Source organism: Colossoma macropomum, unplaced genomic scaffold, assembly GCF_904425465.1.
Source record: "Colossoma macropomum unplaced genomic scaffold, Colossoma_macropomum, whole genome shotgun sequence".
NCBI classification, from domain to species: domain Eukaryota; kingdom Metazoa; phylum Chordata; class Actinopteri; order Characiformes; family Serrasalmidae; genus Colossoma; species Colossoma macropomum.
Window position 1 is genome coordinate 33111553 of NW_023494803.1, and position 15452 is coordinate 33127004.

Here is a 15452-nt window from a genome sequence, read left to right on the forward strand (position 1 = left end):
TCTGTTAGCTCTCTTGTGCATGAGCTAAAGATGAATATATATATATATATATATATATATATATATATATATATATATATATATACACACATACATACAATCTCCTATCACAAAATTGTTATATTTTTAGCCTCTGTGTAACATACAGTACTGTTTGGAAAAAACACAAACCCTCCACTATATTTTTAGAACACATGTATCTGTTTATTTCTGCACATAGCACATTCCTGTTTTCTTCTCACTCCTCCGTGCCGGAGCCCCGTGGGCATGAACTTCTCAGCCCACCCATGTGAAGTGTGTGCGTGTGTGCGCTAAGAGGACTTCTTAGGCGCCGTGAAGGCACGCAGAGGGCTGGAGGAGGATCAGCAGACACGCCACACCCTGCACTAGACCTGCATGACTGATCACACACACCTCGCTCCATCACCACACACCACCACACACGTCAACAGGGGAGCTGGGACCACCACAGCCTGGACCACAAAGATGGACAACACAATTCAGAATTAGAGAGACAGAGAGAGAGAGAGAGAGAACAGACTGAGAGAGAAGAAAGAGAGGAGAGAAAGAATTAATAATGAATATTTATTATTATTATTATTATTATTATTAAGAGAGTGAAAAGAAACAAACAAACAAAGAAAAAGAGAAAGAAAAATGAGAAAGAAAGAGAGGAGAGAGAAAGAATTAATAATCAATATTAATTTATATTACTATTATTATTATTATTATTATTATTTTATTATTAAGAGAGTGACAAGAAAGATAAAAAGAAAGAAAGAAAGAAAGAAAGAAAGAATCAAAGAAAGAAAGAAAAGAGAGAGTGAATCAATTGACAAATACAAAAATCATCAAATGCAAATTGATTCACTGAGTGAAAATTTAAAAAAGAACAATTAAATATTGGCTATATCTGAAAACAGTGACCCCCCACTCCTAACACTACTAAGCCCTGCAATGCCAAGAGTCCAGCAAGGAGCAGAGCCCCCTCACACAGCTGGTCCTGATGTTGAGTTCGCTAACACGCACTGTTGCCCGTCAGGACCAGCCTGCAGTACAAACAATCAGACCAAACCAAATAATAAGACTTCAAAAACAAAACTACATCACCCACTGCAACACAGACACACACACAAAACAAACTGCAGTGCTATCTGGCCCTAAAACGACAGTACACTGTAGCAGAGTACCTGAGCACAGTGACTGAACACAGAACCACACTGACAAAGTACAGACTCAGTGAACACAGCCTGGCCGTGCAGACTGGCCACTATAAAAGATCCTGGCTGCCTAAAGACACAGATTCTCCCAGCTGTGCAGCAACACTTTTGAGATGGAGCTGAACTTTATCACAGAGTGTGGAAAATTCAAACAATTATGCAAAATATACTTCATAAAATTTGAGAAGATTCACCCCCAATTTAACTGTTTCCATAATAATGACAAGCTGCCCATCCTGTTAGGAGAAAAGAGAGAAAGCAGCGCTTTAGCAGGTTGATACATATGTGTCTGCCATAATATGAGGGATGGTTAGTGACCCACCCAAACACAGCACATACACACACTACACACAGAGGAGACAACTGATTGCAATTTGTAAACAACTTTATGAACTTACGCATCCCCAAATATTTAATACTACTTGATATATTTTTATTATCATTCATTATTATTATTTATGATTATTATTTTTATTGTTTTCTCTTCCAATCAAACTTTTCTAAATGTTTATTCCTGCTTTTTTATGATGCTTTGGCAATGCCGTCTCTAAATATGGTCATGTCTATAAAGCTTATTAAACTGAAACTGAGACAATTAGAATTGAGAGTGAGAGAGTGAGAGAGAGAAAGAGAGAGAGAGAGAAGGGGAAGGAAGGAGAGTGAGAAAGAAAAAAGAAGAGAGAGAAACACGGACAGAGATGGGGAAAAGCAATGAAAGAGAGAGAAAGAAAAAGAGAGAGAGAAAAAGAAATAGTATTAAGAGAATAAAAGAGAGAGAAAGAAAATGAGAGAGAAATAAGAAAGACACATGGAAAGAGACAGAAATAAAGAGAAACAAAAAAGAGAGAGAAGGAGAAAGAAAGAGTGAGAGCGAAAGAACAAACGCAAAAGACGAGACAAAGAGGGTGAGGGACAGATGGAGGGTGAGAAAAAGAAAGAAAGAGAGTGAAATTGAAAGACAGAGAGATAGAATAAAGAGACAGCGAGAGTGAAAAGAGAGACAGAGTAAGAGAGGAGAAGTGAAAGAAAAGGAGAAAGAAAGGAGAAAAAGAGAGAAAAGAGAGAAGAGAAAGAGATACAGTCCATAAACTCTCAACCCATTTTAACCTTGCTACACCATCACTAGCAGCAGAGAGAGAAACAGAGTGAGAGAGAGAGAGAGAGAGAGAGAGAGAGAGAGAGAAAGAGAGAGAGAGAGGTATGTTAAGAGTGTTGAATTGAGAGCGTGTGCAGACTGAATGAAGGCATTAGAATTTCAGTGGAGTCATCCCACAGCCCCTGTTGCACGAGCACAGGACTTCCACCGTCCCCCCGCGAGTCAAGCTGCAATTAAAATGGCTTGTCATAGAGAGCTGCTTTAATGAACACTCGCACTGTCACGAGTGTGCAGCGTCAACTCTCAAACCCTGTTTATGCTGGAGGAGAGCGAGGAAGAAGAGGAAAGAGTGTGATGAAGGGCATGGAAGGATTTCAGCGGGGCTGAAAAAGGCGCAGTCTTTCATCACTGAAACCGTTTTATTTGGACTGCACAGGAGTAATTAGATTCTATCAGACTTTTCCACACCTTCGTCAAAATATGCAAGGTCAGGTACATACAAGCAATTCCTCCTTCTGCAATACAGAGAAAGAACATCACTGCTTCTATATAAACATGTTCATAAAGATTTAAACAGAAACCTTTCATATCAGAAGCTTTTCACATCAGAACTGGAAAAGCTTCAGAAAGCATTAAAACATTTATCTATGTTCAAGTAATATACACGCTGCCTGTTAAAAGTTGGGGACTCCTACCTGTACAAAACAAATAAGCATGTTTTCTTTTCAGTTTGGAACAACTTTAACATTATATATTAAAGGCTATGCAGGTTTATTTTGAGGAAAGCAAAATCTGATAATATTAGTAACAGTACTACTTTAGAATAATGACATACGCCACAAGTTTTACCTCGTAGTTGTGATGTCAGCGCTCACCAGCACTCAAACTTTAAACTACCTTTGAGCCAAAAATTTTTGAAAATAAGGGTTCAAACAACAGTTTGGAAAAGAAAATGTCATAATTTAAAACCGAGTGTTGCAAAATATACCCGAAATGTAAAAATAACCAGCTGTTGTTTGTTAAATTCCACCGATATTTTACCAAATTTCTGCATAATGAAATCATAGAGATGTATACAAAATCATTCAGATGGCTTTGAGATAATGTAAAGGCTTTGGTTCATGGCCAGTGGTGGTGATAGGAACCAGGGGCTGCAATCCCTACAACTCACATATAGCCGTTTTATTTACTATCCAGAAGGGCCAGTGAACCTACACGTGTCTCCTTAGTTTTTATATGCAATGTTGATAATGGAGAAATAGTGGCAAATCTGAAAAAATGTTTTCTTTGAAGATTATTTTACTTTACAATGCCCTACATGAATGGATCTCTCCATCATGAATGGATTAAAATAAAAAATGTTTTCAAATCTAATTTTAAAACAACTGTAAAAGCGTCTCTCTATTTCATGTAATAACTTTCTGTTTTTTTTTTAGAAGCATTAAACTCTTCAGATGTCTGGTTCCCATCACCACCACTGTGAACAATTCTGACTTGGTAAGTTTCACTGAGCATTTCACTTTGAATGACTTAAAAGAAGGGTGGTGAACTCCAGTCCCGGAGGGCTGGAGAACAGTGCAGTTCGATGATTTTCTGTCTTCAACTAAAAAGCCTAAGGTTTAGTAGGTGTGTTTAGCACGAAAATCACCAAACTGTGCTGGACTCTGATCCTCCAGGATCACACTTCACCACCCCTTACTTAAAATCTTTGACAATTATGGAGAAAATTTTAAATATCAATGGAATTCCCCTTTGCAGGCCTTTTTTTTAATTTAATAGCTGATCCATGCTCTACGTGTTCTTTTTTAGCTACCAGACAGCTATAGAGCGAGAAGGAAAAAATCCCAGTCAACCTAATGAGAAACTGTAGCACAAACCAGAGTTTCCATCAAAACATCTGGAGTGTGTTCATTTGAAATTCTATTTAATTGGATTTTTTTCTGTTTTGTAATCAAGTTAACATTAGTGGCTGCTAATTTGCTGTTATTTACACCTTGCCTAGTTACAATTAACCATGACAACCTAGTCTAACTTCAGTAGCACAGCATTTTAAACCGGAAACTCTGTGTTAATTATGCAAATCACTGTTATCGGAACAAAACCTCTTATCTCCAAAATGGTAACTTTACAGGAGAAGTAAAAAACATATTTTACTCTTAATGTAAGTCAATTGAACCAGAAATCTACAAAGAATGTAATTATGTCAAAAAGTGAAAAATGACAAAAATGGAGATAAAAGGTTTTGTTCTGACAGCAGCGAAATATAGCCTTTAAACAGATGTTCACAAGGTTGAAGAGGATGTTTGCCAGTGTTCTATAAAGCTTGTCAGCAGTGCATGGATAGTCAGTTGAAAAGTAACAGTGAAAATCAAGTCCTACTTGTTACACTGCAAAATAAAAACAAGCTGTCCCCAAACTTTTAACAGTCAGCTACTGATATCTGGTGATGCTCAGCAAGGATTTAATGTTAACTCATTTAAAGTTTAGGTGGACTCCTCATTCCACTCTTTGTCCACAGCTGAGGCTGTTTGTGAGGAGTAGTGTGGTGGGTCTGGAGGGAGTAGATGGGAGAAAGTAAAGAAGAGAGAGTGAGTGGAGTGCGGAGGCTGCAGTAGAGCGGCCTGCTGCGCCGGGCTCCCCCTGGCAGGCCTTTCTCCATGGCTGCACTTTGTACTCAGTGGTGGGGCTGAAGCCAGGCGCTGGGCTGCCCGAGGCTGGCCGAGATGAAGCGAGCCTACGCCTCGCTAACACAACCAGCGCTGGCTATCAACACAAGGGGCTTTTTCAAAGACAAACGACACTCCATGCCCTGCGGCCCTCTCGCCTTCAAACAGCCTCCAAGCCATCCCACTGCACTCTGGGACTGTCTTTAATTGGTAGTGTTAATAGCGGATGTGTGTTTTATGCAGATTTATTCCGACTCATGCTTTCCAGGCCTATCGTCTCTTTTTTCAAACTTCTTCCATGTTTTTTTTTGGTTTCATGAGCTCTGAGTTTCTGATGTCTCCTGCATTCATTTCACTCACATTCAGCAGTTTACAAGTGCTTCTTGCTCTCGTTCACCCGTTTAATCAGTCACTCTACAGTAAGATGCGGTATTTCAGGGCCCTGGGCACCCTGTTAATGACCAATCTGCCATCATAACTCAGGGAGGCGAATAGCCAAGGGTCAGCTGAAGACCACTCCACCGCATATACACTGTCCTCATGCTCCTCGTACGTAGCGATGATGCTGTCCTGCAGCGGCTCTTTGCTCCTGCACAAAAGAAACACAGTTTCAATTCTACACAAAAGCAGATATTTTCCAAGTGACCACAGTATTTCGAGATTGTGGCTGAAATATCTCTATTTTTAGCCAAGTCAAGGAAGGTGTGTTTACTATTTAACTTATTTTTTACATCCCATATTTTATGTGGTCAGTCATGCAGATTTTTTAAAAATTCAGAGTTGTCTGTTGTGAAATGTTTCTTGTAGAGAAACTTAACGACTCAGATTTCTTTACAATGGTGATGAATAGAACCAGGGTGACAATGTCTACTCCATGACAATATACTATGCAAAATGACCAGTGAACCTACACGTCTTCTGAGTTTTTATATGTAATGCTGATGCACTCTACATATCCTTCTGAATAAGAATCTCTCCCACTTTCCTCTACTGTAGTCAGTGCAAATATGCACTTTAACATAATGTAAATATGTATAATATATAAATAAGAGGGGCAGGAATAGGGTGAATCCAAATTTTACGAAGCATTTTTTTCTTCTTTTATGGTGCATCAAAACAATAGAGGCCATATCCCACCCAGTGCACCCAGCAACATACTGTAATTTGTAAGAATAACCAAGCATAACGCATGAATATTACGGCATGAAGATTTTTGTAGATTTTTTAAAAGATATTTTTGTTAATTTTTTACGACTTTTTAAAGCGAAAAAATGCATTGAACATTTTTCATAACAAACGTCACTGATTTTGTTGACTAATCATTGCAGGCTTTTTTAAAAGATTTCATTAATTCATTGTTTTTTAGAATGCCAGCAGCCTTTTACGTTATGTAAGCATCTTTTGGACAAACAGAAATTTCAGAAAGCAAACCTTAAACTTTTTTTGAAGATGCAATTTTGGAGATGCAAGTTTTTTCTATTACAGTAACAATTTTTTAGTTCACTAGCACACATATATTTGGAAGACAGTATAAAATATTCAGCAGTCTAATTAGGACAAAGCTTTGGAATGCTTTATGCTTTGGATTGCCTCAATGCAGAACACAAATCTGCAGAGGGTAGTTTTGTGAAGAAGAAAAACGCACAGCATTAAAGTAACGTCTGTGCATGAACACAGTGGGTCCAGAAATTCCATGTGTGTCTATTTTAAGCTGACAGCTACTCCCTGTAATGCATGCACGCTTTGCCTGAATATACATGAACTTAATCATGTTTTCTGTGGATTTGCGGTTATTGTTGTTGCTTATCAGCCACATGACTCTCACTCATATTGTTCATATTGTTACAGCTATTACATCACAGCTGTCAATGGCCTCAGAGAATGTGGAGAATAATAAAGGAGGACAAACAGGAATCTATATGTTCTCTCTAGACAGACAGAGAGAGAGAGAGAGAGAGAGAGAGATAGAGAGAGAGAGAGAGAGAGAGAGAGAGAGACAGAAAAGAAAGTACTTTTCTTCATGATGAGCCTCCTCACTGTCACTGAGGTCATCATCGTCCACTAGGTGGCCGAAGGGCTCGGAGGAGATGGACACCATGTTGGACAGAATCACCCTGCTGTCACTGCTGGCTGTAAGCAGCAGCTGGTCGTGTGAGTGGTTGTACCTCACGCTCCACACCCTGAAACATAGAGCATTCCAGTCAAACAAAAAAAGTGGCAAAGGGTTCCCATGGAGCAATGCCACAGAAGCTTTTCTATATCCCTAAACAATGTGTCAATAGATGGTTCTTTATCTTTACTCCAGGGTTTTTGAACCTTTCAGTCTCTATCTGCTGTATCTGCAGAGTACAATCCACAACCTTGAACAGTCATTTCAACACTCTCTGTACCCAAAGAACTGAAAATACATCGATTTAACACTTTACAGTGTTCCTTTAGAGAACCATCCATTGAAAGTTTCTTTGGAGACCCAAATTTGGCTCTTCAGCGGCATCGCTCTCTTAGCACTGGAGCCGTTTGAATGACTCAAGGCATGTTTGAATGGATCTGAGATAATCGACAGTTTCTGAAGGCTATATCACACCATTAGGATCTATTTACAGCACGATCACAGAGTTGACAAACATTATTCACAACTTACATCAGTTTGTAGAAGTTAAAAAAGAGGTCTCAATGTCTGCAGTGTGGAACGATTTTAAAGTGGACTGTGAAAAGAGCCACTTGTAACATCTGCAACACCACCTGTCTTTGAAACAGTGCACTATAAAGAAACTAACTGACTCGTATTTCTTTACAGTGGTGGTGACAAAAACAAAAACTTATGTAAATATTATGATGAATGGACCAAAAAAATGGCCCAAAATTACTTAGAAAAAAGTCTGGTTCCATTGTTTTTTTCCTTCTCCTGTAAAGTTGCCATTTTGGAGATACAAGGTTTGTTCTGACAGCAGCAATATGTAGTGTTACTGATGATAAATAGTGCTAAATCTGGAAAACACGTGTCTCTGGATTAAAAAAAAAAAACAAGGTTTAGGCCAAAGTCTTATCTCAGAACTACTGTAAAATAATGTCTCAGGCATAATGCAGTGTATTTGTAATCATTTCATGTAATGACTTTTTGTGAGGTAGCTTTTAGAGTCATTAAATGCTTCAGGTATCTGGTTCCTATCACCACTATTCTGACTTAGTAAGCTTCTCTAGAATGGTGCATTTTACATAAAACCACTCTGGATGGCTTTGTTTAAAGCTTAACGATTCAGTTAGGCATTTTTAGAAATTCCCAATCAAAGTAATTGGCAGCCTAAGATATCCTACCAGGGTTTTACCAACTTTAATGTACTTGAAGTGCACTGTGTGGCTGTATTATCTAGAAAAATACAAAAAATCTGTTCGACACTTATTCGTAGGCTTTATCAATATATTAAAGTCAACATGAACTGGAAATCATAACACATTTTACTTCCACACCATGATGTATTTCTAAATGAAAGATGTTATCAAGGAGGGTCTTTGAGCTTGCTGAGACATACGAATAACATTAAAAAACTGTCAATTTCTGCTGGAGTTTAAAGGGCTTGGATTGGGATCAGGGCAAAAAAACCCTAACTAGGACAACCCTACTGCGTACAGCTATTCACCTGCATGCAGGACCCACCAATGTTCTGTATTCACCAACTGAGCTTCTCTCTTAATTCTGTTCACTCCAAAAACCCAATTTTTCCTCCCCTGCTCACTTTTTTGTCTTGTTTTTCTACCTCAGTAACGTTCTCTCTCTGTCTCTCTCTCTCCCTCTCTCTCTCTCTCTCTCTCTCTCTATAAGCCTCAGGCATGGCTCAGGAGACGCTCCCAGCCCCTCATAGAAGGGGATTGTAGGAGGATAACTCGGCTGTCGACAGCAAAATCTGGCTCAGTCAACCCTGCTCCCTCAGCCTAACTAATCTGCCTCCATCCCAAAATATTCCCTAATACCTCCGCCCCAAGGCTCAGCCAAGCCCTCGCTGCCAACTGAACAAATGAGAAAAACACATAGAGTGGCCTGGTGCAGGTTTGTAATTTCCTATCTAAATGGGATCAAAACTGGGCTGTTATTGATACAGTGCCTCTATGTTTTTAGGAGATAACATCCAATGTCTGACATTTTATCATGTAGTGATTTGTGTGCACTTGTGTGGCCGGGAATGCAAACTGGATTACACTCAGTCTCCCAAAGGCACGCAAATATACTTAAATATATGCTAAATGAGAAACTCTGCTCCCTTGAACCAAAACACTGCTGCACACATCAGAAATTAGAATCTCAACAAATTTACGAATTTATACAATAGTTAGTTCTGATACAGTCTGATTGGTTGTTAATGCCATTATTTGTGATAACAGCACAGTTTTTTCACAATAGCTTTATCATTCCACTGAGGTAAGTAACAAGTTGCTTCATGCTGTGGCTAATCATTACTACATTTCTGTTTAGTACAGCTGTATGTAAAGGTTGAACACCCCTGGTTAAATTACATTTGTTGTTGACTTTCTTACTGAAAATAAGTTAACATATCCTTTACAGGGAACATGCCTAAAGATTGCACTATACTGCAAATATAGTGCAAAAGAATTACATATAAAATATAAACTGTGCCATAACTTTTGCACAGGCCACATTTATGTTTTAGTTCTTTTCCACTATGTTACATTCAGCAAATAAACAATAACTGTGCATAACAATGTGTGTTCTCTGTAGAGGATGTTTTAACTTCTTTTCACAAAACATTTAACCAGGGGTACCTAAACTTTTGTATATGGCTGTATATAAAAACAAAAATTGGTAATTAATTAAGATAATTAAGATAAGATTTGACCTGCGGCTCATTTAGTCAGATTCTAAAGTAAAGTGTGTTCTTAGGTCCACACTACAGACTGGCTGGAACAAACCAACGTTTAGGTTAATCTGGCAACTACTGAAAAAACTGAGCTGAACCTGATATTGCAACAGTTTAAATGCTCTATGTATAACGCACTTTTGGCAGAAGGACTTGACAACATTAAAGCACATTTGATTGAATATTCAGGGTGTCTTTTCTTTAATTTGCAGAATTTTCTTTAATTCGCATCACAGCATCTATTGCTTAAATAAAACTCATATGAAGCTAATATGGATGTACACATGCTCTTACAAGCATGCTGTCAGAGTGCTTTGAGTTTACAAGTCAAATCAAGGTGACGATCCCTTGTTTGTATAGGTGGTCATGCATGAACTCAAACTAATTTGCTTTTATACACAAACACTCACCTTATCCACATGAACCTGCATGTGTTTACAGTTTATATAGTACTGCTTATTCTGTGATTTATCTTTGTAGACTGTGTGTGTGTGTGTGCGTGTGTGTGTTTGTCTAACCAGTGTGAGTGCTCCTCCAGGGTTTTGACGGGCTCGTTGATATGCCTCACGTCCCAGAACTTGACCTTACAGTCGTCTCCACAGCTGGCCAAGTAGTACTGCTTGTTGGGGTTGAAGTCCAAGTCTCGCACCAGCTGCCCGTGGGCATTCTCAATGCAGTAGATTTGACTGAGTGGGAGAGAACAAGAGGAAACAAAGGGTGATCAAATGATGTTAATGAACAGGAGAGGCAAAGAATGAGGGATGCACACTGAAAAAAAAAACAAATGAGAGAGAATACAAAAAGAGACAGACAGACAGAAAGACAGAGCAAAAGAGAGAGAGAGAGAGAGAGAGAGAAGGGAGAAAGAAGGACAAAGAAAAAAGAGAAAGAGAGAACACGAGAAGAGAGAGAGGAGAGAAGAAGAAGTAAGCAAATAAGAGAGTGAAGGAAAAATAGACCAAAAAAGAGATATGAGAAAAAAAGAAAGAAATAAAGGAAAAGAAAAAAATAACAGACAAATAAAAAATAGAGAGAAACAAAGTAGAGAAAGAAAGAAAAAAAGGAAAGCAAGCGAGAAAAGAGATAAAGAGTGAGAAAAGAAACAGAAAGAAAGTAGAGAGAGATACAGAGAAAGACAGAGAAAGAGAGAGAGAGAGAGTTCTCATGAATCAAAAGCAGTCTGCCTCTATAGCTGTGAAGGCCAAACTTCCATCTCATATCATATAAAAGTGTGACAAGCCATAAAGCACAGGCTGCTGTAGTCCTTATGCAAGGTGATGACTTCCAGCACAGTCTGTGCACTCGGCCTGGCAGGAGCTTGTAAAAGCCGTGGCGTATATATATGGATGGCTGTGTTTTAGACATCTGGGCTCGGTCTGAAGGACCTCTGCTTCATTAGTATGGGCGACTGACAGGGCTGCTGGGGTGCTTCGGCATCTCCGGCCCACTGCACCCTGCTCTTTTCTGCCTGTGCTCTCCGGCTATCTCACTGTCCACTGATCTCATTATGCAATTAACATGCTAATTAAAAATCTCATTAAAACTGGAGGTGAAAAAATTTGACCAGAGGGGAGCGTGGGGCTTCAATTAGGTCAAGATTAAAGTCTCTATCCAAGCCGTTCTGTGGAAGCCGGTGGTTGCTAAGCAGAGGCAAAGGTTGAAGCATACTGTCCCATTACGAGATGAAGTATGAACACTAAGGCATCAGCAGAGAAAATGCCATGTCTCATCGTCTCATCATCTCATTACAAACGGAGGAGTTTCCTTTTGATGTCATGAAATTGTCTACATGATCAGGAATTAACTTATCGATGATCTGCCCACAAATGCATTTTTTCTTAGTAACTGTTGCAAAGTCGGAAAAGCTTTTCAGAATGCTGGTGACTTACTAAGAAACTGAATTAAAATAAAAATACCTACATTTAGCATGCAATATCAATTTCAAATGGTACACTGTTCAAAAGTTTGTAGACGTTTCTTCTGGAATTAAGGGTATTAATAGGGAGTTTGTCACCCTTTACTGCAGCAAACTCTGCTCTACAGTCCAATACCCCTCCAGCCGATGCTTGGCACTGGGCACTGGTGACCTTGGGCATGGCCCGCACAAACCAACCACATACAAATCCAATCTGATACCGTGGCCCACATACCGATCCAATAATTTTTTTCTTTTTTTCCCCAATTTTCTCCCCAATTTAGTCGTATCCAATTCCACCCACTACTTAGGACTCAATCACATAATCCCAGCCAGCCACCTCATCTTTTCAAACTGCTGCTAATGCAATGTCATTGGACAGCTGAACACGCTTGGAGGAGAATGCTAATCGGCAGTTCTGTTATGTGAGCTAACAGACGCCTGCACTGGCTAGCATCACGCTGAGTGATGAAGGAAGAGCCATCCTACCCACCTAGCGATGAGCATGAGGCCAACTGTGCTCTCTTGGACTCCCGGCCACAGACGGCTGTAGCATCACCAGGGATCGAACTTGACTGAACTTCTCCTGATGATAGGGCCAACGCTTAAACGGTTGCGCCACTCAGATGACTTTTTCTGATGGCTAATGCTGTTTGGTAGCCACCAAGTGCTGGATGTCAGGGTGATGAGAAGAAAGTTGCAAATGGAGTTCTGGCTCTGGATATATTTGATAGGTTTAGATACATACTCACTATGTTTAGTCTACAAGTAACTGTGTACGTTGTTTAGCAAGAATGATTCTACATAGAACCATGAGCATGATTATTACATGGTTAAGGGTTCTTTGCATCATGAAAGGGTTCTTCAGTTTGATGGAAAATGTGCTGTAGATGGATCTGCTGGGGATTGTAGTACAGCACATTGGGAAAAGGTCTATTAAAATTAAAATAAAAAAATTTAAATACTTTTGCCGGCTGGATAGGACTGTGGGCTTGTGTTTGACACGTGGGGCCTAGAGTTTCTAATTACGTTGAATAGAACTTTTGCCTGTACTCTACCATGCTTGTCTAACCTAGCAACAGTTGCTATGAGAGAACACATTTGTAGGTGGAGCATAGATAGGTCAACCGGAGGGGAATGAGCGTGTTTTAGATTTAGTTCACTGAACCATGCACGCTCTCGATGATGCAGCAGTAACCGTGGCGGCCTTTGGCTTTGCAAACTCTATCCAAACCTCTCTCTCTCTCTCTCTCTCTGTTTCTCTCTCTCTCTGTCTCTCTCTGGCTGGGGAAATGGAGCAGGAAATTGGGTTAGCTGCGCTGCTTCCGAGCCCGCCATGCTTGCAAATCTGAAATTGGGATCCGATCAGGCAAAGCCTGGGCTGAACCTTGATTCAAGAACACACTCCACAAAAAGTGATGGGGATTAGGACGCTTTCACTCATAAGCCCCTGGACATAGCACAGTCCAATCGGCAGAGCCCATCCCCACCTTCATTTCTGGCTGCAGCAGTCACCCTGACCCCCCCCAACGCCCGCGGTCAGCAGTCAGCCGTCAGCAGGCGCTGTGGTGGTGAATGGCCACGGCTGAGGGGGTCCGGACGCATTTCCGCAATGCTCACCAAGCCAGATCTCTGTTGCCATGACAACAGCCAGGCACTGAAAAAAAAAAATCATTTCACACGTCTCGCTGAAACGAGGCTGTAGCCAGAATAGGGAGGTTAAAGGCTGGTGCCTGCTTTAGCATACAGAGCAAAAGCCGGGCAAAAAAGCTCAGCGTGGGTGGGACACACTTTTCAAAAAGCACCTAAATGCTCTCTAGGCAGAGAGGTTTAAAAAGGTCAGGGGAGATCAGACTGACAGCAGGAAAGCTCAGAGGTCAGAGTTCAAGAGCCAACCTGCCAGACCGCCTCAGCTCACCATGTGGACCCAAAAAATAAGAACAGAATCCAAAAATAAGGACTGATTTGAATCTGAATCATACTTTTGACTGAAAGTTAAAAGAAAGAGGACAGGTATACATGTATCCAAACCGGAATATGGGTCTGTACAGTAGGACGTATCTTTCAGATGTTACTTTGCAATGGTCCATTTGGAACTGTGACATTTGTGCAAAAATGTGGAGCTGGTTTGGCAATGTTGAGTTGGAACTGCCTGTATTATGTAGCACTTAAATCCTGTAACGTCATCTTTCTCTCCTTTCCTCCACTGCCTTAAGTAAGTCCACGAATAGGCTGACATGGTACCTTTCAAAAAGAACAAATTTAACAAGATCTCCAATTCTAAACTCTAAAGCTCTTCCCTTGGCCGTGAAGTGATATTCCACAGATTTTTAAAAAATTCTGCATAATTAAATCATTCAGGCGTAAACAAGTTATTCAGAATGGTTTGATTATTAAAATGTGCCATTTTAGAGAAACTTACTGAGTGTTGTTTTCAGTGGTGCTGGTAAGGACCAGATGTCACATGAAGCTATAACATGAAGTATTTATAAATATGTTGCCTGATGCTTGTGACATTGTTTTACCATAGTTCTGAGTAAAGCCTTTCACCTAGGAAAGAAAACATTTTTTGGGGATTTACAGCTATTTTACCATTAATGTAGGTTCAACAAGTGTAGGTTCACTGGTCTTTTGGGTGTTAAATAAAATGGCTATATTAATAGCTCTATTGGTGTTGCAGACATCGCAACACCTTGGTGTTACAGTAGTGGTTCTTATCACCACCACTGTACAGAAATCAAAGTCAGTATGCTTCTTTCTGATTCACCATCTCACCTCAAACCACTCTGACTAACTTTGTTCTCAGTGAATGAATTATGTATTTCTGAAAAATTGGTGGAATTTCCCTTTAAGAATCTGTGTCCTTGCTCCTGCTAACAAATGCGTGACTCAGATCATACGTAACGAGCAATGACGGTATCATATTATTGAATTTCACGTTATTTGATTCATTTGCACAAAATAGAAACCTTATCACAACTTAATGTAATACAAGCTTCAGTATCCAAGGATTTATGCAGGTTTTACATAAATCATAAATAATCTTCAATATGAGTCATTATGAGCTGGATTCACTCTGTCTGGTGGATTAAGGTTTAATGTTAGAGCCTTTTTATTTACTTGGCCTTGACCAAAGCAGGAAAGCATACAACACTTTCACCTAAAAGAAGCTAAATGGAGCCAACATGCAGTATTCAATCACGCAGTATTATCTCCAAATAGGAGCCACAAGTTATTTAAACACTTTCAGTTTTGGGGCATACAGTAGCTTACTGTAAAACTGCATTATAAGGGTATATGTTAAGTTTTATTCCCTCAGGTTACAGCACTCTTTCAGAGGGAACACAGATACTATACTCAATTTCTAAATTCATTCTTTGGCGAAAGGAGTTTTTGCTTGTGATGTAATTAAAGGAACCATATTACAGAAAACATTTTCTCCTTTTAATAAAAGAGTTTTAAAACATACTTCACTTCTTCAGTCCATACAGTCCATATATGGAAACTAAGCTGCAAAAACAGCCTGTTTTAAATTTACCGTTTTTGTGATGTCACAAAACCAACACACTTACATATATCTGCCTATTCAGCGTATAGCAGTTTAGCTCCGCCCAAAGAGTGTTTCAGCCTAGACTCCTTTTTAAATAAAGCAGCTAATTAGAACAAGCATCATTAGATATATGG

General features: G+C 39.7%; 1 protein-coding gene across 1 annotated transcript in view; it reads right to left on the reverse strand.

The window, feature by feature from the left end:
- Positions 1-2712: 2712 nt before the first annotated feature.
- eipr1 (EARP complex and GARP complex interacting protein 1) overlaps positions 2713-15452 on the reverse strand; it is a 56851-nt gene continuing 44111 nt past the window's right edge. Inside the window, exons 7-9 of the mRNA XM_036593702.1 lie at positions 10372-10539; positions 6995-7162; positions 2713-5571 (exon numbers count right to left, since the gene is read on the reverse strand). Coding sequence (XP_036449595.1) covers positions 5397-5571; positions 6995-7162; positions 10372-10539 — 511 coding nt within the window. The 3' untranslated portion in view covers positions 2713-5396. The remainder of the gene's footprint in view (positions 5572-6994; positions 7163-10371; positions 10540-15452) is intronic.